Source organism: Anabrus simplex, chromosome 1 (genome assembly GCF_040414725.1).
Source record: "Anabrus simplex isolate iqAnaSimp1 chromosome 1, ASM4041472v1, whole genome shotgun sequence".
In the NCBI taxonomy this organism is placed as follows: Eukaryota; Metazoa; Arthropoda; class Insecta; order Orthoptera; family Tettigoniidae; genus Anabrus; species Anabrus simplex.
The window spans coordinates 1,803,456,782-1,803,481,766 of NC_090265.1; the positions used below are offsets into that span (position 1 = coordinate 1,803,456,782).

The 24,985-nt window shown below is 39.5% G+C and overlaps 1 protein-coding gene across 9 annotated transcripts in view; it reads left to right on the forward strand.

The window, feature by feature from the left end:
- The window catches only part of p115 (General vesicular transport factor p115), a 637,868-nt gene that overhangs the window by 154,854 nt on the left and 458,029 nt on the right, over window positions 1-24,985 (forward strand). For all 9 annotated transcript variants that reach the window (XR_011017628.1, XR_011017629.1, XM_067138596.2 and 6 more), the window contains exon 8: window positions 18,837-18,991. Coding sequence is in view for 7 of the 9 variants with exons in the window: in XM_067138596.2 (XP_066994697.2) it covers window positions 18,837-18,991 (155 nt within the window). In the remaining 2 variants the exon portion in view is untranslated. The remainder of the gene's footprint in view (window positions 1-18,836; window positions 18,992-24,985) is intronic.

Below are 24,985 nucleotides of genomic sequence, written 5' to 3' on the forward strand. Positions count from 1 at the left end.
ACAGGTAAGGAAAAGGCATCATTATTGATCTTTCTTAACAGTCAGATTTGAATGTTGTTTTGTGCACACGATTTCTCCGCGAATATTTTCAAATGCGAATGTTCTGCAAGATATGTCAACTGTGGTTCCCTCCAAATTGTCCACAAAGTAATTCCCATTGAAATAAATTGAATCCATGATGGAGTAGCTGTCCGAAAGTAGTCAACATACTTTCAATTCCAAATAAAATTAATGAAATGTATTTTAATTTCTATTGTCTGCTTAGCAGGCTGAAGGCCACTCGCACACACCAAAAGTCGGCCGTAAAGTAGCTTATGGCTCTGGCCATTACCACTGCCAGTCTGTTCTGTGACCTTGTGACCACTACTGCAGCACACTTGTTGTTTGTTGTGTTTTGTAAAATTGTAGAACAATGTCATTTTGATTTCTTTAGTGATGGCTAGATGTGTAATATGGGATAAAACACTTGTTATATTCAAAGACAGAGTAGCAACTAGAAATGCCTTTCATTAGCACCAACACCCCAAGAGTCAGACAATTCTCCAGCTAGTGATAGTTATTAAAACTCCACTTATTTAGAATCTCCACAATCATCCACTTATGATGATGTGAACTTTCCTAATTTATAATCATGTGCAGTAAATACTGCTCCAAGTTGTGTCACAAGTAAAGAATTTAAGTCCTATTTAGTTCACTTTTTCTCTGTTATTTCAGTGACAGTAGTGAAGTAGTCAAGTGTGTTTACATACTATTTAGCTGATATTCCATTAGGCGTGGGTAACAATAATATGTTATTAAGATTTTCTTTTTTTAGAAATAACAATTAAATTCATGTCATAACTGAAAGTTTCATAGACTCATTTGGGTGATTTACCTTGTATAATTTGTCTGTAGTGTGGTCTGTCATTGTTATTAGCTTTGCATTGTCTTTTATTTCTACAGTAATCAGTATTGCTTGAACTGTATTTAACCATAGTCCTCTCGTTAGTTCTGTTTTAGTTATTTTCTTTGTTCCGAAGTTGGCATAGCTTTTAACACAACAAGGACATGCTTCTGACGACAGCAGGCCTAAGTGCATTCCTTTAATTCCATCCCCTTGTCCCCCTGTTCCGTTATCCGCTCCCTTCACACACCCAGCTGCTAGAGCAAACTCACGTCCTCTTTCAGCCCCTACTATGTTGAATAAACCATGAAACGCTTTCCAAGAGCTCTTAATGTTTGTCACTGTAATGCGAAGTCTTTGCTCTCCCAGACGCGTATGGATGAAATGCATAACCTGTTTTCTTTGCACCAGTTCCATGCAATTCTTATGTCTGAAACGTGGCTGAGCAGCAAATGCCCCAGCTCAGCTGTTGACACAGACGGATACGTCCTTCTACGAAATGACCACGAGGGTAAAGGCAGTGGTGGGTGGCTGCTTATGTTGCCAGAGACCTCAACCCTAAAGTAATTAGCCATTCACTTTCACATTATGAACGTAGACCGGAGTTTTTGTTTGTAGAGATAACACTGTTTAGAGCAAAATGCTTGCTAGGAGTGGTTTACAAGCCTCCGAAAGTAGGGTATTTGACCGACCTTGAGACAGAAATATTAAACCTCCTGCCAGACTATGAACATGTTATTATAATGGGAGACTTCAACACAAATTTGTTAGACAGTACCGTAGCTTCAACTCGACAGTTTAGTAATATTTTTGAAGCATGTAACATGACAATTTTACCCCTCAGACCAACCCACCACACTGATTGCAGTCGCACCCTTTTTGATCTAATAATATTTATTTTATTTCAATTTTATAACAAGTAATTCAGTTGGTCTTCAGTAAATTGCGTTTTCTAGGTTAAGTAGGCTAGCTAGGTGTACCTTGATTCGAATTTAGGTTTAGGAAGTACTTTGGGTAATAATATTAACTTTAAAAATATTTGTAAATATCTGTAGGTTTGTTGGTATAATACTTACAAAGGCAGATTATCATAAGAAATAGTATCGTAACTTCCGCAGAAACTTCTCCGGTATTTTGTATAGATATCCGTTCAAACTATCGCGAAGGTAATAATTTACTACATTAAAAAACATGATACGCCTGTAAACTTCCATTTAAAAAGAAGTTAAAGAGATTACATGGTAATAGTTAACAGTCGTCATTTGTTATTGATTATTGTCACTCGTCATATTCAAATATTGCATTGTTGGCTACAGTCGTGAACAAAGGGTGTATAAAATAGTGTAGTCAAGTAAATATAAATAAAAATCAGCTGATCTTGTATTCCAATCATTTGTAGTTCTGAGTAGGTACTTAAAGTATCCGTAATTTATGTTTCGCTTCCTCAATTTTTCAGTATTTATGAGCGGTTAGCTAATAATAATAAAGTTCATATATCCCAGTAATTGCAATTCAAGTCCCTGGAGTAGTAGGAGTAGTTTTGACAGAAATATTTTTGAGAAATTGTAGACAACCTCGTATTTTTCAGTAGGCCTAATTAAGGACACTTTTATTCTCCGTCCCATGGAGTAGGGAAAATAATAGTAATCCACCAGCTGTAATAATCACATAGCCACATTTCAGGTGAGAATTGTAGTGAAGATAAGGTATATTAGATAGTATCTTGTCAGTTATATTCGTGTTTTTCTTTGTGTACGGCAATCCTTTTTATATTTAAGCATTTAACCAAACACAAGGTTTCATTTCTATTAGAGCATAGTAGGATAAAGTAACACTAAAGAAATAATCTTCTGTCTACGCGTTTAACGTTGTTGGTAATCCTTGAGTACGGTAGTTCTTGCAAAATTCAAACTTTAAGTGTAATTGCAATTTTCATTTCTGTTTGTGCTTAATAATAACCTATTGTAATTAGGATACGTGTGAATGTAGTTTAAAATCATTGTAGTGTGTTATAGTAGGTATCTTATTATAAATTAGTGTGTTTATTCTATTATTGTGAAATATTTGTGTAGTACAGTATCTATAGTATCTGTTGTATCTGTATTAACTCTCTTACTAGAATTCTGTTGCAGTAATTAGGGTAGACTTAACTGCAGTTTAGAATTGTGTAGAGCGTACCGGCAATTACTGGTACAAGTAAACAAAGAACAAAGATGGCAGAAACCCTAAAAAAATTGACCATCAAAATTGTCAGTAAATACTCGCCAACTAGTTAGCCGACGGCCCATAACGCAGAGAATAGTTGGATCCAAAATTAAGTATAGGCACGGTATGAAATGAATGAAGTTTTGAAAGAAAAACACCAAAATGTCTTTCTCTAAACAATTAAAATTTAATTAATAATTCATTTACAAGAACTTTACAATTATTTGAAAGAATACCTTTTTTCTTTTTTAAAACTTACGGTGCACCATTTAAGACAAGTTAAATTTAAAAGATAGAAATCAATTAAATAAAATAAGACTGGATTAAGTCAAAACATTTTCCACTGAGATGAGCGACGCCCTCTAAATTAAAAACTAAAACTAACATTAAAGAATAGAATCTCCTGGCAGAAGCCCCTAAAATAAACAGTTTTTCCAGCACATTAATTTCAAAATATTACAGGATTTCTTGCCCTTTAATTAATTATCGGACTTTATAATGAGAGACCACGGATTCTCTCGAAGAAACCAGAACTCAAGGGGACTCCAGGAAAAGTAAAAGAAAGTGGACCGAGTACTAGTTGAAAACCAAAAGAAACACAAAGGTTAGCTTTAACCAACATGACTCAAAATTCACCGCGCTTCACTAAAGATACCAGGTACCTCCACAACCCGCGCAAATTAATCATCAAACCCCAAAGATATAGGGTTTAAACACATCAACACAATTACAGAGCTAATGCACTCCAATAAAGAAAGGGAAAGAGCAACAGCTCAAACATCATGCCAACAACTCATCACCATGGGCAACAGTTGCCATAGAAACAACCAATAAGAGCAAGAACCATAATTATTTAAAAAGAATATATATTGCATACTGAAAAGGAGAACAAGAGAATGGAAATTAAAAGAATAAGAAAATTTGGGTTTCCTGAGAAAATCGCGTGGTCTCAATTTTTACAGCAGACGACTACGCGTTAGTAAAACTGTCATTTCTTATTAACAACATATCTTTAACATGATCTGAAAAATAGTTAAGATTTACAATGAAGTTATTTCTCGCAGAAAAATGCAGAGAGATAAACAGGTTTTGATGGAGTTCTTCTTGCGATACGGAGTTTGAAAAGGTGCAGTCAGTAAGCCGAGTACTTTTCACTTTACAAATTTTCAAGTTCATTCGGAAAGAAGATCAATCAGAATTGTTCTTCGTAGGACAGAATAATATCCACAAATTTAATCAAGTTTTGAGGCGAGGCAATCCAGGAACAGGAGAAAAGAACATAAAATTATCTCGAAAAACATAACTTACTTTTGGTCCTTGTACATAAGCTAACGCATGGCGTCAGCCGGGATCTTATACTTACAACTTTCCAAATGAATGAAATTAGTACGTAAGTTGCAGATGTCCACTCCCAGAAGAATCATATACAACTATTGAGGGCATAAGCCCCCATACTTTATGAATTACTGAGGCATGCTGTGGTATATTGATGCTCTAGCAATGAGCCAACGCAAAACGCATCCAACATCCATAATGGACGATAATGAACTGCCCTCACACCAATAAGCTACTCAAAGCCGAACTTAGCTGGATTGCGAACGAGCTGCGGGAGATAGACTCGCTCTAGAGTTGGTCCAACACTGGAGCAGAAAATAACCAGGATAGGAGCAGAATACACCGTATATGGACGATGGAGTATAACCCCACGGGCGGAGAAGATGCAATTAAATTTAGCGACATAAGTCGCACAGGAAATAAAATTAAAACAGAGTTGGGATAAAATTCCAAGGTGGTACAAATTTCAAAGCTGAGTCACCTAGGCCTAAAATGTTTGGAGAGAAAGGCTAGAAACGTGTCCCCACTGGGACATTACTTTCGGTTTTCAGTAATTAACAGCAATTTTCATTCTGTTAGGGTGTTGTAAGAAAAGAATTCGTACAACTAAGTAGTATTGTAGTGTAGTAGTAGCTTATATTAATTACCTTGTTGTGTGATCTTTGTGAACTATCCTAGACAATATTTCTTTCCTTTCATTTTTATTTGCACAGAATAAGTTATTTTATTTTTCCCTTTCTTCCCATTATTCCGTAAAAAATGGCTACGCAGTGCAAGTGTAGGAACTGTGGGTGTGGCCAGGCATTAAGGAGTATGATGGAGGAGTTGGAGAGTTTGAAGGAGATAATTAGGATTCTCTCAGAGCACAGGAAGGAAAGTAGGTCTCCCTCAAATAATATACAGGATACAGTAGGTGTGGTCCATAACCCGTTAGAGGAGAGATCCTCACTTGGACTATGTGCAAGTAGGGCAGCATCGTGCTTCATGAATTTACCGAGCTCAGAACACTTTAAGCAAGCCTCGGACCTATGGGAGTAATGGAGTCCCACTCCCATTTGACAGGTGAGGGACTCCTTGGAAACAACTTGGCGAATGAAATGGGATTCGATGGGGAGCTATCAATATTAATGGGGCTTATGGAAGAAACAAAGCAGAACTGGCTGAGTTATCAAAGAGGATGCATCTGGATGTGCTAGGAGTAAGTGATATTCGGGTAAGGGGAGATAATGAGGAAGAGACAGGAGATTATAAAGTGTACTTGACGGGTGTTAGAAAGGGAAGGGCCGAGTCTGGGGTAGGGCTCTTTATCAGGAATACCATTGCACGCAACATAGTTTCTGTTAGTCATATAAATGAGCGAATGATGTGGGTAGATTTGTCAGTTGGAGGAATGAGCACTAGAATTGTGTCCGTGTATTCACCGTGTGAGGGTGCAGATGAGGGTGAATTTGACAAATTTTATGAAGCTTTGAGTGACATCGTGGTCAGGGTCAACAGCAAGGATAGAATAGTAAATAATAATAATAATAATCGTATGGCCTCAGCTACTGTGTGCAGACAATTCAATTTGACACCATCTGGCTGTCTGCTCGTCACTTTCGACGTCCCGTTTTACTCTAGGCCCCCACTAGATGGCAGGCCGAGTAAACCGAAACTCTCTTGGGCGTCTATGGCTGAGATTTAATTAATTTTGTCGGGTAAACACCAAATGTGTCACTAGAGATCTTTTACATGCCAACATCGTACGACATGGAGTGTCGAATGGACTTTTTTCCGCCCTTCAAAAATCCGACTACCTCTGCCGGGTTTGAACCCGCTATCTTGGGATCCGGAGGCCGACACTCTACCGCTGATCCACAGAGACAGCTGGATAGAATAGTGGTAATGGGCGATTGCAATGCGAGAGTTGGGAATAGAACTGAAGGATATGAAAGGGTGATTGGTAAATGTGGGGAAGATATGGAAGCTAATGGGAATGGGAAGCGTTTGCTGGACTTCTGTGCTGGTATGGGTTTAGCTGTTACGAATACATTCTTCAAGCATAAGGCTATTCACCGCTACACATGGGAGGCTAGGGGTACCAGATAAATAATGGACTATATCTTAACAGACTTCGAATTCAGGAAATCTGTTAGGAATGCACGAGTTTTTTGCGGATTTTTTGATGATGCAGACCACTATCTGATCTGTAGTGAACTAAGTATCTCTAGGCCTAGGGTAGAGAAAGTGAAATCTGTCTGCAAACGAATAAGGGTAGTAAATCTCCAGGACGAGGAAATTAGACAGAAGTACATGGATATGATTAGTGAGAAGTATCGAACAGTAGACAGTAAGCAGGTTCAGGATATATAAAGTGAATGGGTGGCATACAGGGATGCTTTAGTAGAAACAGCAAGGGAATGCCTAGGAACAACTGTGTGTAAAGATGGGAAAAGGCGAACATCTTGGTGGAATTATGAAGTGAGAGCAGCCTGTAAACGTAAAAAGAAGGCTTATCAGAAATGGCTCCAAACAAGGGCCGAGGTAGACAGGGATTTGTACGTAGATGAAAGAAACAGAGCAAAACAAATAGTTGTTGAATCCAAAAAGAAGTCATGGGAAGATTTTGGTAAAAACCTGGAAAGGCTAGGTCAAGCAGCAGGGAAACCTTTCTGGACAGTAATAAAGAATCTTAGGAAGGGAGGGAAAAAGGGAATGAACAGTGTTTTGAGTAATTCAGGTGAACTCATAATAGATCCCAGGGAATCACTGGAGAGGTGGAGGGAATATTTTGAACATCTTCTCAATGTAAAAGGAAATCATCCTGGTGGTGTTGCAAACAGCCAAGCTCATGGGGAGGAGGAAAATGATGTTGGTGAAATTATGCTTGAGGAAGTGGAAAGGATGGTAAATAAACTCCATTGTCATAAAGCAGCAGGAATAGATGAAATTAGATCTGAAATGGTGAAGTATAGTGGAAAGGCAGGGATGAAATGGCTTCATAGAGTAGTAAAATTAGCAGGGAGTGTTGCTAAGGTACCTTCAGATTGGACAAAAGCAGTAATTGCACCTATCTATAAGCAAGAGAACAGGAAGGATTGCAACAACTATCGAGGTATCTCATTGATTAGTATACCAGGCAAAGTATTCACTGGCATCTTGGAAGGGAGGGTGCGATCATTCATTGAGAGGAAGTTGGATGAAAACCACTGTGATTTCAGATAACAGAGAGGCTGTCAGGAACTGCTGAAAGGTATAAAATTGCAGGGAGGGATTCAGTTAGGTGGAATTGTAGTAAGCAGTCTGGCCTATGCTGACGAATTGTTGTTAATGGCAGACTGTGCTGAAAGCCTGCAGTCTAATATCTTGTAACTTGAAAATAGGTGCAATGAGTATGGTATGAAAATTAGCCTCTCGAAGACAAAATTGATGTCAGTAGGTAAGAAATTCAACAGAATTGAATGTCAGATTGGTGATACAAGGCTAGAACAGGTTGATAATTTCATGTATTTAGGTTGTGTGTTCTCCCAGGATGGTAATATAGTAAGTGAGATTGAATCAAGGTGTAGTAAAGCTAATGCAGTGAGCTCGCAGTTGCGATCGGCAGTGTTCTGTAATAAGGAGGTCAGCTCCCAGACGAAACTATCTTTACATTGGTGTGTTTTCAGACCAACATTGCTTTACGGGAGCGAAAGCTGGCTGGACTCAGAATATCTTATTCATAAGTTAGAAGTAACAGACATGAAAGTAGCAAGAATGATTGCTGGTACAAACAGGTGCGAACAATGGCAGAAGGGTACTCGGAATGAGGAGATAAAGGCTAATTTAGGAATGAACTCGTAGGATGAAGCTGTACGCATAAACCGACTTCGGTGGTGGGGTCATGTGAGGCGAATGGAGGAGGATAGGTTACCTAGGAGAATAATGGACTCTGTTATGGAGGGTAAGAGAAGTAGAGGTAGACCAAGACGACGATGGTTAGACTCAGTTGCTAACGACTTAAAGATAAGAGGTATAGAACTAAATGAGGCCACAACAGTAGTTGCAAATCGAGGATTGTGGCGACGTTTAGTAAATTCACAGAGGCTTGCAGACTGAACGCTGAAAGACATAACAGTCTATAATGATAATGTACGTATGTATGTATGCATGTATGTACAGTAGGTGTAAAGGAGGGATGGGAAGGAAATGGGGGAATTGTAGAAGACAGGTGGTCTAATGTTTTAAGGGGAAGGAGATTGCAGGCTAAGGGCTCTGTTCAGGATCAAAATTCAGGACAGGTGTCTGTGAGAAATCGGTATGAGTCACTGCAGGTTGAACAACCGAGGGAAGATGAGGAACAGGGAACTGTTGCTCGGATGTGTGGAAGTAGGAGGAAAGCAAAAGGTAGGAAAGGGAAATGTAGTGTAGTGGAAAGGAAAAGACAGGTGGAACAGGGTCATGCGAGGGAGAAAAGGGAGGAGGAAGTAGCTTCTGCAGCAGTGAGAGAAGATAGGGCCGACAAGGAGGGGAGGGGATCAAATGAGGTGGGTAGGGTTGAGGCTCTGGTCATGGGGGATTCCATCGTTAGACATGTGGGGAACGTGTGTGGAGGAAAGGGAACCAGGGTAGAGTGTTATCCAGGAATCAGGTTGAGGCTAATGTTGAGGAAAGTAGAAGAGAAGGAAGAGGGAAAGGAGAAGGTGGTAATGTGTCACGTTGGTACTAACAACGTAAGGCAAGCAGGTATAAGTACCAACATAGTTGGGGATGTGTGGGATCTGGTAAATGCAGCACGGGTGAAGTTTAAGGAAGCGGAGATTGTTATTAGTGGAATACTGTGTAGGAGGGATACTGACTGGAGGGTGATTGGGGATTTAAATGAGACTATGGAGTGGGTATGTGGGAAACTGGGAGTGAAATTTCTAGATCCTAATGGGTGGGTAGGAGATAGGGATCTGCGCTCAGATGGCCTTCACTTAAACCGCAGTGGTGCATATAAGTTAGGAAATTTGTTTAGAAGGGTTATAGGCAGTTACATTCAGGGAAACGGGGTGGCCTAGGGAGCAGTGTTAAGCAAGCAGGGAACTGGAAATCAAGTAGGGATGGAATGAAAATGTTAGTGCTCAATTGTAGAAGCATTGTGAACAAAGGAGTCGAATTAAGTAATTTAATAGACATATACTTACCAGATATTGTAATAGGAGTTGAATCATGGCTGAAAAATGATATAATGGTTGCAGAAATATTCTCACAGAATTGGAGTGTGTATCGTAGAGATAGGATAGGAATGGTAGGAGGGGGAATATTCATTCCGGTGAAAGAAAAATTTGTAAGCTACGAGGAAGTTAAAGATGAAAAACATGAAATTCTGGGTGTAAGGCTCATCTCTAAAGATAATAGGCAACTTGATGTCTTTGGCGTGTACAGACCGGGAAAGGGTAGCACTGATGCTGATTCAGAATTATTTGATAAGATAATCAGCTATGTTGGAAATGATATGGAAAGGAACGTGATTGCAGCGGGTGATCTCAATTCACCAAATGTCAATTGGGAAGGTAATGCGAACGACAGGAAGCATGAACAACAAATGGCAAATAAGTTAATATTTGATGGGCACCTGATTCAGAAAGTGATGGAACCAACTAGAGGGAAGAATATTTTGGATGTGGTGATGATAAAACCAGATGAGCTGTATAGAGAAACCGAAGTAATAGATGGTATTAGTTATCACAAAGCTGTTTTTGTCGTAGTTAAAAATAAATGTGAAAGAAAGGAAGGTATTGAAATTAGGACTGTTAGGCAGTACCATATGGCTGATAAAACGGACATGAGGGAGTTTTTAAAAAGTAACTATGATCGGTGGAAAATGGTAAATAAAAATGTAAACAGACTCTGGGATAGGTTTAAACCCAGTTGTTGAGGAACGTGAAAATAGGTTTGTTCCTTTAAAGGTGGTAAGGAATGGTAAAGATCCACTATATTATAACACAGAAGTAGAGAGAGACTAAGAAGGAGGTGCAGACTGGAAAGAAATAGAGTTAGAAATGGCTGTGGAAGTAAGGAGAAATTGAAGGAACTTACTAGAAAATTGAATCTAGCAAAGAAGGCAGCTAAGGATAACATGATGGCAAGCATAATTGGTGGCCACACTAATTTTAGTGAAAAATGGAAGAGTGTGTATAGGTACTTTAACGCAGAAACAGGTTCCAAGAAGGATATTCCAGGAATAATTAATGAACAAGGGGAGTGCGTATCAGAGGATCTTCAAAAGGCAGAAGTATTCAGTCAGCAGTATGTAAAGATTGTTGGTTACAAGGATAATGTCCAGATAGAGGAGGAGACTAATACTAAAAAAGTATTAAAATTTACCTATGATAACAATGACATTCACAGTAAGATACAAAAGTTGAAAACTAGAAAAGCTGCTGGAATTGATAAGGTTTCTGGGGATATACTAAAGACAATGGGTTGGGATATAGTACCATATCTGAAGCACTTGTTTGATTATTGTTTGCATGAAGGAACTTCACCAAATGTATGGAGAGTTGCTATAGTAGCCCCTGTATATAAACGAAAGGGTGATAGACATAAAGCTGAAAATTACAGACCAGTCAGTTTGACATGCATTGTTTGTAAGCTTTGGGAAAGCATTCTTTCTGATTATATGAGACATGTTTGGAAAATTAATAATAGGTTCGATAGAAGGCAGTTGGGGTTTAGGAAAGGTTATCCACTGAAGCCCAACTTGTAGGATTCCAGCAAGATATAGCAGATATCCTGGATTCAGGAGGTCAATTGGACTGTATCGCGATTGACCTGTCTAAAGCATTTGATAGGGTGTATCATGGGAGACTACTGGCAAAAATGAGTGCAATTGAACTTGACAAAAGAGTGACTGAATGGGTGGCTCTGTTTCTAGAAAATAGAACTCAGAGATTTAGAGTAGGTGAAGCTTTATCTGTCCCTGTAAAAATTATGATGGGAATTCCTCAAGGCAGTATTATTGGACCTTTATGTTTTCTTATATATATCAGTGATATGTGTAAAGAAGTGGAATCAGAGATAAGGCTTTTCGCAGATTATGTTATTCTGTACAGAGTAATAAATAAGGTACAAGATTGTGAGCAACTGCAAAATGACCTCGATAATGTTGTGAGATGGACAGTAAGCAATGGTATGATGATAAACGGGGATAAAAGTCAGGTTGTGAGTTTCACAAATAGGAAAAGTCCTCAAAGTTTTAATTACTGTGTTGATGGGGTGAAAGTTCCCTCTGGGGATCATTGTAAATACATAGGTATTAATATAAGGAAAGATCTTCATTGGGGTAATCACATAAATATGATTGTAAATTTTGGGTACAGATCTCTGCACATGGTTACGAGAGTATTGTGGGGTTGTACTAAGGATGTAAAGGAGAGAGCATATTTTTCTCTGGTGAGACCCCAACTAGAGTATGGTTCCAGTGTATGGGACCCTTACAGTGGTTACTTGATTCAGGAACTGGAAAAAATCCAAAGAAAAGCAGCTCGATTTGTTCTGGGCGATTTCCGACAAAAGAGTAGCATTACAAAAATGTTGCAAAGTTTGGGCTGGGAAGACTTGGGAGAAAGGAGACAAGCTGCTCGACTAAGTTGTATGTTGAAATAATAACATTAAGTTATTTATTAGACCACCTAATCAATACAAAATCGTCTTGGATGATTTACATAAATTTGTTAGCTAATAGTGGGACATGTTTCGCCTTCCCTGAAGGCATCATCAGCCACAGTCTTAACCTTAAATTAAAAATAAGCGTCTAAATAAGATGTAGTGATGAAATGAATTTTAAAATCTTGAAGAGATTAGAAGTAAAATAACATTAAAAATAACAATGATGGTTTGAAAATACAATGTGATGAGATACAATAGTGGAAGTATTAACAAAATTAACATTAGAAGGCTGTTAAAATAAGTACAATGGATAAAACAACAGATTGTTATACAACAAGTAGTAAGATTGCATAAAAGTAAAGTTGATAGTCATGGCGGTTATAATTAGACGATGGCGAAAAATCTTATATAATCAAAGTAAAGAGGAGAGAATAAAAGTCAAAGTTAGTCGAGAGATCCGAAGTTAATCATGATCTTGAAGATAAAAGAACGAAAATCAGATGCATATGGTGAAGTTGTAGAACACGTTGAGGATATGAAGTTGGTGAATAGAAGTTGAAGAACAGTTTCAAATAGGATCACTATGGACCATCTCAAAATTTGAAGTGATGTTCAAATGTTGTAAATTGTGAGTTTGTAGATATTCTAGTTGAAAAAGCATATAGGCCTACAAGTGGAATCTGTAAATGGAAGCAAGAAACGTAGAGTTAATTGTGTGAAAAGATATTTGAAAAATATTGAAGTAGAATCGTATGCACTTACCATTTGACGGTGACAAAGATAGCTTGTAATATTATGAGTTAGAAGTATTTGCAACAGTAGACTTCTTGCTACGTGTGTTATAACTGAAGTTTTGTGCTGGAGGGGGATCTGTTTGCGTTGATGTAACTAATGGAGGGGGGCTGCTATTGGTGGGAGGGAAGGAAGAGAGTGTATTACTGCGCGTGTTGTAACGGTGTAAGGCTATTGGAGGGAGCGATGTTCCGGTGGGTGTGGCTAAGGGTTTTTTGGTTGTATTTGAATTAGAGGTAAATGATATTTATTACATGTAAGTTGTATGTTCCGAGCTGTCAGTGGAGAAATGGCGTGGGAGGACATCACTAGATGAATAAGTTTGGATGGTGTCTTTAAATGTAGGAAAGATCACAATATGAAGATAAAGTTGGAATTCAAGAGGACAAATTGGGGCAAATATTCGTTTATAGGAAGGAGAGTTATGTATTGGAATAACTTACAAGGGAGATGTTCTATAAATTTCCAATTTCATTGCAATTATTTAAGAAAAGGCTAGGAAAACAACAGATAAGGAATCTGCCACCTGGGCGATGCCCTAAATGCAGATCAGTAGTGATTGAGTGAGTGATTGATTGATTGATTAATTAAGAGGCTGTTTGCAGATGATGTTATTTTGTACAGAGTAATAAATAAGTTACAAGATTGTGAGCAGCTGCAGGGTGACCTCGATAGTGTTGTGAGATGGACGGTGGGGCAATGGTATGATGATAAACGGGGTTAAAAGTCAGGTTGTGAGTTTCACAAATAGGAAAAGTCGTCTCAGTTTTAATGACTGTGTTGATGGGGTGAAAGTTTCTTTTGGGGATCATTGTAAGTACCTAGGTTTTAATATAAGAAAAGACCTTGATTGGGGTAATCACATAAATATGATTGTTAATAAAGGGTACAAATCTCTGCACATGGTTATGAGGGTGTTTAGGGGTTGTAGTAAGGATGTAAAGGAGAGGGCATATAAGTCTCTGGTAAGACCCCAACTACAGTATGGTTCCAGTGTATGGGACCCTCACCAGGATTACTTGATTTATGAACTGGAAAAAATTCAAAGAAAAGCAGCTCGATTTGTTCTGGGTGATTTCCAACAAAAGAGTAGCGTTGCAAAAATGTTGCAAAGTTTGGGCTGGGAAGACTTGGGAGAAAGGAGATGAGCTGCTCGACTAAGTGGTATGTACAATATTATATAGTAGGAAGGATCCACTTTTCAATACTCCGTTGTTAAGTTGAAAGGTGGATCCTTCGTACTGTATAATATTGTATATTTCTCTATTCAATACGGAACAATCATGAAATTTTTAACTTTAAATAAGTGGTATGTCCCACTCAGTTTACAAAAAAAGTACATTTATTGTTCCACCTATTCAATACAATCATTACCACGTTATGTGGTCAATTAGACAAAGAGTAGAAAATCTAAATATTATGGGGACATGTTTTGCCCTTCTTAATGGGCATCATCAGCCATATTAATTTAATCTTAAGACAAACATTGTTTGGAGGACAATGACACTTTATAATTCGTAAAAGTTGAACTATGATTTCCTATGATATTAACTTTACAGAATAGTGGTTATAAAATATGCTTTTGGGATATAACATGTACAACACATGCTAAAATTATTGTAAACTAATTTAAAATCTTGTCTAAAAGAAAATTTGTCAATATAAAGTTCTAAAAATGGCACTTGTCTGGTACTGAAGTGGATCCTCTTCGTTATAAAAGTCAGCATATATTTGCTGGGGCAGTTGTCAACGTAAAATGGTTGAAAACTTGAGGGTGTATTTTGTTTATATTTCGACATTAAAAGATTGGCTAAGAGAAAAGGCGAATGTTGTGATGTTAACCACATTAAGTTGATTGGTCTAAAATATTATCTGATATAACCGTTGCAAACAGACGTTAGTGTGCTGGTTGAAGCTGCTTTGATACGAGTTTCTTCCGAGTATTAGACAAATTGTTTGATTTTCATGTGAAAGTAGTCCTTCTTGAAGATGTGGAACATCGATGAATAGAATGTGGTTATATCATATGCCGTATGTATATCTATTTTACTGTATTAGCAGCGTTGGTCTGTCTGGAGTTCCTGCTTCGTGTGTTGTAACGATATGCACAACACGAAATTCACCACTTAATGGCAAAATGAGATGCCGCTCACAGACGATACAAGCATTACCCAATGGAAGTGAACCACCAGACTTATAAAACACTGCGTAATAAAACGACCTGTAAAATTCGAAGCGCTAGATTACGTTACACCCATAACTTGATTAGACCTGACGTACGCCCTGCGATGATGTGGAAATCTATGAAATATTTTGGCATCAATAACCAGAAATCTGACGTAGAATTAAATGTTAACGTAGATGAATTAAACGATCATTTCATCTCGCCAAAGGGAATTAATCCGGTCGTGAAGGAGAAAACAATTACGTATGATAATACGCCATCACCGCACAGAGATAAATTTTATTTCAGTCACGTCACACCGCAACAAGTGATTGACTCAATAAAACACATCAAGACAAGGCATGGGGTGTAAATAATATAGGCTACGAAATGCTCATGAAAATTCTCCACCACATCATTTATCCATTGGTGAATATCTTTAATTATTCACTGCAACAGGGGACTTATTCGGAAATATGGAAAATGACCATAGTTCGCCCGCTTCCGAAAATACGACTGGCAAAGGACCATGGTGACTATCGGCCAATTAGCATCTTATGCATATTGTCAAAAGCATTAGAATTCATAGTTCACAAGCAGATTACCAACTATCTTACTCAACACAATCTCCTCGACATCCACCAGTCCGGCTTAGACCAAGACACAGCACTTGCAGTGCCATTAACACATGTGACGCATGACATAAGGCAAGCTACGGACAACAAACAACTGACAGTTCTAGCGTTATTGGACTTTAGTAAAGCTTTCGACACTGTTGACAGAGACATACTTATATCCAAATTAAATAGTTTAAATTTCTCCGCGATCGGGAGATAGTGGGTTCGAGCCCCACTGCCTGGAGCCCTGAAGATGGTTTTCCGTGGTTTCCCTTTTTCACACCAGGCAAATGCCGGGACTGTACCTTAATTAAGGCCACGGCCGCTTCCTTCCACTTCTAGGCCTTTCCTATCCTGTCATTGCCATAAGACATATCTGTGTCGGTGCGACATATAGCAAATAGCAAAAAATAAATTCTCCGCGAGTGTACTCCAGTGAATTAGTTTCTATCTCGCTGGCCGCCGGCAGTGTGTACTTAATAACAACAATGAATATTCAAATTGGTCTACGGTTGGCGTAGGAATACAACAAGGATCTGTACTGGGCCCCCTGTTTTTCTCTTTGTATATAAATGGCATTGCTTCCGGATTAAAACACTATAAATACCACTTATACGGAAGAAATTCTTCAGTCTTCAAATCCAACATGCCACCCCACCTAAAGAAGATAGTCTTTGACCAGAGTGTTCTCCCCGTACTGACTTACGGTTGTGAAACCTGGACATTGAGCGAGTTTGTTAAGCAAAAACTCAGAACAACCCAAAGAGCTATGGAACGGTTCATGCTAGGCTTGACGAAGAAAGACAGGAAGAGAGCAGATTACATCAGGTCAGTCACGAAGGTCAGTGACATTTTAGAAAGGGTATTTACCCTAAAATGGCAGTGGGCAGGCCATGTTGCTCGGAGAACTGATGGTAGGTGGACAAAGCTTGTGCTTGAGTGGTGTCCGAAAGATCATCTCAGACCAAGGGGAAGACCACCGGACAGATGGGATAAAGACATCCGGAAGATTACTGGGATCAATTGGCAGAACATCGCTCAAGACCGTCCCAGATGGAGAGACCTCATGGAAACCTACCTTGCTTTGGACTTAAAGAGGCCACATCATAAAAACGATTGAATATGGCTGATAGTGATAGTGATACGCAGATGACTTACAGATATATATACACAGCAAACCCAGAAACCTACACTCAGAAACACGTCACCTGAATGAAGACTTGATAACCATAGATATATGGGCCAGAAATCACGGATTAAAATTAAACCCATCAAAATCCCAGGCAATAATTATTTGTTACCCTAAATTACTTTGCAAACTCAATCGAACAGCATTACCCCAGTTGTCCATAAGTGGTACTCCCATACATTATAGCCAAAATAATATTTGACGAACATCTGTCCTGGTCTGCCCAAATAATATCTGTGTGTAGAAAAATATACGGAACGCTCTTCTTTCAATGATAGGATGAAGCCAATGAAGGCGATCATCACTTCTTTTTTACGGCAATACCGGTAGTACAGCCACACTGCGGCAATTTTTCCATGATCCATTACAAACCATTGTTTACTCCCAGATGTTGAGAAGAGAACTGATTAACACCACTAAAAAAATCCTAAAAAAATCTCTCTCTCTCTCTCTCTTATATATATTTTATAAATATAGCCTGCAATGCCACAAGATGGCACAGTTTATTCACTAAGAGTGTACAGCTTCTCTTTACTAAATAAATTTTAAGTTTTACAGTCCGTTGAACACAAGATAAACATTTATTAAATCCTAGTTCATATCTGAGAAAGGAAACAGGAAATGTGTAAATGTGTTATTGATGAGTTGTTTTCATTTCATTGTAATTGTGGAACATTAATTAATTAATTTCGTGTGGCTATTACTAGCCGAGTGCAGCCCTTGTAAGGCAGACCCTCCGATGAGGGTGGGATGCATCTGCCATGTGTAGTTAACTGCGTGTTATTGTGGTGGAGGGTTGTGTTATGTGTGGTGTGTGAGTTGCAGGGATGTTGGGGACAGCACAAACACCCAGTCCCCGGGCCATTGGAATCAACCAATGAAGGTTAAAATCCCCGACCCGGCCGGGAATCGAACCCGGGACCCTCTGAACCGAAGGCCAGTACGCTGACCATTCAGCCAACGAGTCGGACATTGTGGAACATGTGATTCTATTATTAATAAACTTCTTTTTTTTTTTTTTTTTTTTTTTTCTTCCAGGTATAAACATGTAATATAGATTTTGATTCCCACAGGAAAGTGAAATATTTGTCCGAATTGGCGCACTGGCGCAAAACCAACAAGCTAGCTGGAAAATTTCCAAAAACCCCCTGTGGGTGGGGGACGCAGACGAATAATACACCCACAGTATCCCCTGCCTGTCGTAAGGGGCAACCAATGGGTCGCTTTTACTTGTGCGTAGTACCACTATGTTAGGAACCAAATAGGTTTGTGATTAATAGCAACAGTGTGTGTTGCCGGCCTCTACAGTACCTGTGATTAGACACCATGGTTGTGGCTTGCCTATGATAAGTACCCACTATGTGAGGAACATCACAGGATAGTGCACGTATGGGATGAACACCATGGGTCTGTATTACATTACCTGTGAGTAGTACCATACTGTATGGAATGCTGCGAGTCTATGCTACTTTTGATTAGCACCGCAACATGGCTCTACTTTCCTGGCGATAAGTACCATTATGAGGGGCATTTTGGACCCCTTTTTAGACTAAAAGCATCATCGATTCAATATTATGCTATAGACACAGTCCCTTGGTCAGTAATACTATTGTTTCATGTCAGTTTCTGTGAAGTCAATGGACAACTTGTAATAGTTTCTGTGAATGCGAGACATTATGGGTCGGATCCACTGATTGTTTTAAATTCATATCCGTCCATTCCTTCTTTGTTCTCATGTTTTGAATTCTGGTCAATGGAGGATTTTGGACTCTCAATTTGTCATTCCATTTAGTCTCATTTCGTACCATTAGAGGCCAATGACCTAGATGTTAGGCCCCTTTAAACAACAAGCGTCGTCATCATCATCATCATCATCAAATTTCCAAAAATGGACCAATTGTATTGGAATTATAAACATGTAATTCTATAGTTAATAAACAGTTTATATGTTATGTTCAATGGATTAGAATATTTTAAATACCGACTAAGTTGTCGCTGAACAGCATTTTAACAGAGAGTTGTGTGTAACTGTTGCAGACCAGCTATTGTGGTTTTGCTGATGTCCATGGTGAACGAGAAGCAGCCATTTGAGTTGCGATGCGCAGTTCTTTATTGCTTCCAATGCTTTCTCTTCAAGAACGAGGTGGGGCAGTCGCAGCTGGTTCAGACTCTACTACCCTCTAGCACTGAAGGTGAGAATAACTCTCATATGGGTGGTGTCACTGTTGAAGTATTCTTGGTCTGTACTGTAGATGAATTGCAGCTGCAGTGAAATTGTGAATCGCTCTCGCAGCTGTGTCAACATTTGAGGACAATTTTCTCAGTTAGCTTTAACCCTACGCGAGCGGAATCGAACTGAAAATATGGCACATTAAAACTCTTCCAGAATTACTGAACACTATCTATTAAGATGCATATGTACGTGATATTAATTACCTGGAATATTGAATGCACTGAAACACAGAGGTCCTTAGAATATTATAGAATTTTTTTGCGCCAGCATCTTAGTGCCAAAAAGGCATAAGTGTCATTCCACAAATAAGTTATTAGGCCATTCGAAGCCATTTTATCAGTTAGTGTTGTAGATGACCAGTCTTTGATTCTACATGTTGCCTGTTGTTTCCATTTTTTCCCTTGAAATACCGTTTTCCAGTGAATTGTGTCAAAATTTTGATGTCAGAAAAAGTGAAAAGTACTCTGTAGGCTCAGTCACCGTGTCAAAATATGAATGTCCTTCAGTAACACTATATATCGGAATGGTACTTGAAAGTCCTGGGTCCATGTTACTTGCGTAAATCCTGTTGTCTGCTATTTCATTGTCCGTGGCACTTGAGACGCTGTTGCACTGAGAAGACTCACTACTTGAATTTCCGTGTTCAGATTTTTCGAATGAAAAATCACTTTCATCTACATCCGTTGAGTCTGGAATTGAAGCAATCTGTTGCTCCTCACGGAATCCTATGTCAGAAAATAGCCACATAAATTACAAAATGGCAGTCTCAGAACTCACAATACAGCCTGGACTGAACACAGTAGACTCTCGCAACTTTATTTGAGGATTGTCCTTTCATCTTTATTTATTAGTTTCATTTTCGTATTGATTTTACTTACAACAACGCACACATATCCCATATTATCTTCAAAAAACATAACTTAAAAATAGCATTCAAGACTATGCACAGCAGCACTAACACCAGGATAATAGTAACAACAAGTACAAACAACCAGGACCGGTAGAAACTTCACAATCTGATATAAGTGCCTGCCGCAATAGGCCAACACATCGAAGAATATAAACACAGCTTATTAATGGAATACTATGTAGCAGGGATACTGACTGGAGGGTGTTTGGGGATTTATGAGACCATGGAGTGGGTATGTGGGAAACTGGGAGTGAAATTTCTAGATCCTAATGGGTGGGTAGGAGATAGGGATCTGCGCTCAGATGGCCTTCACTTAAACCGCAATGGTACGTATAAGTTAGGAAATTTGTTTGGAAGGGTAATAGGGAGGTACATTCAGGGAAACGGGATGGCCTAGGGAGCGGTGATAAGGGAACAGGGAACTGGAAATCAAGTAGGGATGACATAAAATTGTTAGTGTTGAACTGTAGAAGTATTGTAAAGAAAGGAATAGAATTAAGTAATTTAATAGATATATATTTACCAGATATTGTAATAGGAGTTGAATCATGGCTGAGAAATGATATAATGGATGCAGAAATTTTCTCATGGAACTGGAGTGTGTATCGTAGAGATAGGATAGGAATGGTGTGAGGGAGAGTATTCATTCTGGTGAAAGAAGAATTTGTAAGCTACAGAAAAGTTAAAGATGAGACACATGAAATTCTGGGTGTAAGGCTCATTTCTAAAGATAATAGGGAACTTGATATATTTGGAGTGTACAGACCGGGAAAGGGTAGCACTGACATGGATTCAGAATTATTTGATAAGATAATCAGCTATGTAGGAAACGACATGGAAAGAAATGTGATAGTAGCGGGAGATCTGAATTTGCCAGATGTAAATTGGGAAGGAAATGCGAACGACAGGAAGCATGACCAACAAATGGCAAATAAGTTAATATGGGAAGAACAGCTGATTCAGAAAGTGATGGAACCAACCAGAGGGAAAAATATCCTGGATGTGGTGCTGATAAAACCAGATGAGCTCTATAGGGAAACTGAAGTAATAGATGGTGTTCCGACCTCATATGGACAGGTCCCTGAGAACACGTGGTGCTGGTTCATACACATAGAAAGATGAACTGTACTTAATACTAGGTTTATTACACTATATACACATCGTGATACATTTGTTTAACCTGTTGCTCACGCGATGGTTTAGATATTTACAGAACTTGTCCGCATAGCACATTTTAACATAGTCCGGCAGCCATGCTGCTTTACCGTCAACCCCTCGCTCACCCGATTGCACGCGAAGGTGCCCGATCACTGCCGACATAAAAACAGCCCCAGGAAGTGGCGCTCTGGTCAATCACAAACATACCGCCACACATTTAACAATTACAAGAAATGTTGAATTTAAATTGAACACCTAGTCATATTATGAAGTTCTTTCACCATCAATACATATGCCGATACGAGACACGCACAACTTAAATCAAAATAACTGAGCAAAAATGTACACAGATATTCAAATAATGAAACCTAAATGAACAAATTCAAATCTTACAATAAAAAGTACAGCACTGAACACAAAAAATAAAGGACACTGATCATAATTAAAATCTTACAATACAAGAGCAAAGAATTTAACACCAGCACGAAATGAGAAACTGAATGTATTTGCAAGTATCAGTCTTGAGCTGGCAATGGACATAACATATGTACAGAACGTCTCAAAATTCCATTGCTGGTGCGAATTTTAACCGTACGCACTCGTCCGTCCTTCCGAGGATGAGTTTCCTCGACCGTTGCAAGTCGCCAAGAGAGAGGAGGAATGTTGTCGTCCTTAACTAAGACGATAGTTCCAGGCTGAAGGTTCGGCTGACTCGTCAACCATTTCCGCCGCTGATGTAAACTATTAAGATAGTCATTAGACCACTGTTTCCAAACGTTCTGCTGCAGTGCCTGAATGTGGCGCCAGCTGGAAGTATGACAGTGCACATCATCACTAAGGTCAGGTTCAGGGAAGGATAGCAGGGGCTCCGATCAGAAAGTGTCCAGGAGTCAGGTATGAGGGTTCATCAGGGTCGTCTGAGAGTCTAACGAGTGGTCTTGAGTTTAGGCATGCCTCTATTTGGCAAAGCAGGCATTGCCAGCGGTTCTTCGCAAATGATGTTTCATGGATTTCACCCCAGCTTCCCAGAGTCCCCTGAAGTGAGGCTAATCAGGAGGAATGAAATGCCAAGTGAATCCCTCTTGCGCTGCTTTGTTCAGCATATCTGTCTTCCACTGTTCCAACTGGTGCACCTTCAACAATTCATTTCTAGCTCCTACAAAGTTAGTAGCATTGTCACTGTATAGGTTTGTACACCTCCCCCTCCTGGCCACCAATCTCCGTAAGATGGCAATAAAGGCCTGTGCGGTCAAGTCACGAACTAATTCCAAGTGTATTGCCTTGGTGCAAAGGCAAACGAACAACGCTACGTAGCATTTTACCTTGACTTTGCTCCTGGTTGCACCCTGTTTAATGTACAATGGGCCAGCGTAGTCAACTCCCGTATTCAAGAATGGCTGCGATGGAGTCACTCGAGGAGAAGGTAGCTGCACCATGAGCTGCGTTGCTGTTGAGGCTCGTAGTCTGAAACACTTCACACATTGGTGAATGACAGTCCGTACCACTTTCTTTATGCTCACTACCCAATATCTTGTCCTAAGAGAGGCTGCTACATGATTCGCACCACCATGTAGCAGCCGAATATGCTCGTCAGCCACAATCAATTTGGTTACATTATGACGCTGAGGTAATATGATTTGATGCCTTTCTGCAAATTGTTTCAAAGAGTTTTGTAAGTGTCGCCCTACTCGTAATACATCGTTCCCATCTAGGAATGGGTCCAGATTTCTTATTGAACTTTGCAGTGAAACTGATGAGTTCGACTTCAACTCTTCTATTTCCCTTGCAAATGCCATACGTTGAGCAAGTTTGATACATATCTGAAGTCCCATTGCTAGCTCTTCTGCAGATAATGGTCCTGTTCTTCTTACATTGTGTCTTCTGGAATTGAAAACAAATCTGTTGTAATAAGCCATCACCCTCTGTAGACGACGGAAAGATGAGAACCGTGTCGTGACTTCGTCAGATGGAGTGGCACTAACTAAACATTGTAGCGTATCCCTTCTTTCTGTAAGTTCATCTGCAGAATCGTTTGAATCCTTAGTGGGCCAGGTACTTGCGTCTTGCACTAATCATGCCGGTCCATGGCACCATTGTTTATTATGTCGTAGGCTGAGTGGTCCTTCTCCCATTGATAGAACATCGGACGGATTGTCTTCTGACATAACATGACCCCACACGGCTCTTCCAGTCAACTGCTGTATCTCAGAGACACGATTTGCAACTAACGTTTTCCATCTCGTCGGTTCATCTGCAAGCCACGAGAGTACTATGGTCGAGTCAGTCCACAAGAAAGTATTGTCAATTTTCAGATTCAGAGTGTTGGTAGTCTTATCCACCAGACGTGCCAACAAAAGAGCCCCGCACAGTTCTAATCTAGATAGAGATTGTTGTTTCAGAGGAGGAACTCTGGATTTCGAACATACCAAATGTATTGAAACTTCACCGTGTTGATTGGTACTACGGATATACACACACGCTGCATAGGCCTGTTCCGAAGCGTCTGAGAAGCCATGAACTTGTATCTGGACGACTCTTCCCGTGCAAAGAATCAACCTCTTAACATGAATGTTGTTCAGTGTTGGAAGATCAGTAAAGATTTTAATCCAGCCCTCAAGTAAAGGAGATGGTAGTGGTTCATCCCACTGTAGTTTTTCTTGCCACAACTGCTGCATGAAAATGTTACACATTACGATTACTGGTCCTATCAGCCCTAGTGGATCAAATATAGAGACTATAATTGAAAGCACCTTTCGTTTCGTAGGGCCTCCATTGTTCTCCTTGATGTGAACCTCAAACTGGAACTTGTCAAGCAAGGGATGCCACAGCAATCCTAGAGTTTTAATATTGTCTTCCTTGTCAAATCGTAGGGGTAACTGTGATTCTCTCAGTTCTGCTGGTATCGTCTCAAGTACAGCGGAGTGATTCGAAGTCCACTTGTGGAGCGGGAAGCCTGCGCGTTGCAGCAATTCTTGTAGTTCTCCTCGCAGCTCTATAGCATTTTCCACTGTATCGCTACCACACAATATATCGTCCATTTATTTATTCACGAAGCACAGGATACAGCTACACTGAGCAAATTTCACTTGCACTGTCAACAGACTATTTAACAAACGTAAACTTTCATAATAAAATATAACAAACATAACAAAATATAACAAGATCAGGTACACAGCATACTAATAACAACTGTCCAAATCGAAAACCGTAAGAATGTCCATATTCATAGCCAAGTCGTCGTAGGTCAAGATGGCGGTATAATCCCATCACATCATCTTATCTTTAAGAGGCTATTTACACACCTCTCAAATACACTTTTATTTGATGCTATATCAAGTTCTTGTCTCCTGTTAATATTGTTAAAGAGTGTTGGGAGGCGGATTAAGAAAGATCGTTGAAGTATTGAGTGCTGAGTGTGGGGAATGTGGAGAAGGTCTTTGGTTCTGGTGGAGCGGGAAGGAACACGGAGAGAGAAGAGTGAGACAAGATGTTCCGAGCGGTAATGCCCATTTAAGATCCCGTGGAGGAAACTCAGGTCAGCTACCTGTCGCCTGATGTGCAGCGGTGACATATTAATTGCCATTAATACCTGCTGCGTAGACAGATTTCTGAGCTTGGGGTTTCTGTTCCTTACAATTGCAGCAAAGAAGGACACTGCTCTGTCTAACTGCTTAGTATTGGAGGGGGAGGCTGTTGTCCAAATAGGAGAGCTGTAGTTTAAGACAGGTTGAATGATCGTGAGGAAGAAGTGATGAAGAGCAATGGGGTCAGAAATTTCTGTGAAGCGATAGAGAATGCCTAGTAATTTCATAGCCTTGGTTATATATGTTTCTATGTGGGTCTTAAATTGTAATTTCGTATCGAATATTACCCCTAGGTCACGCT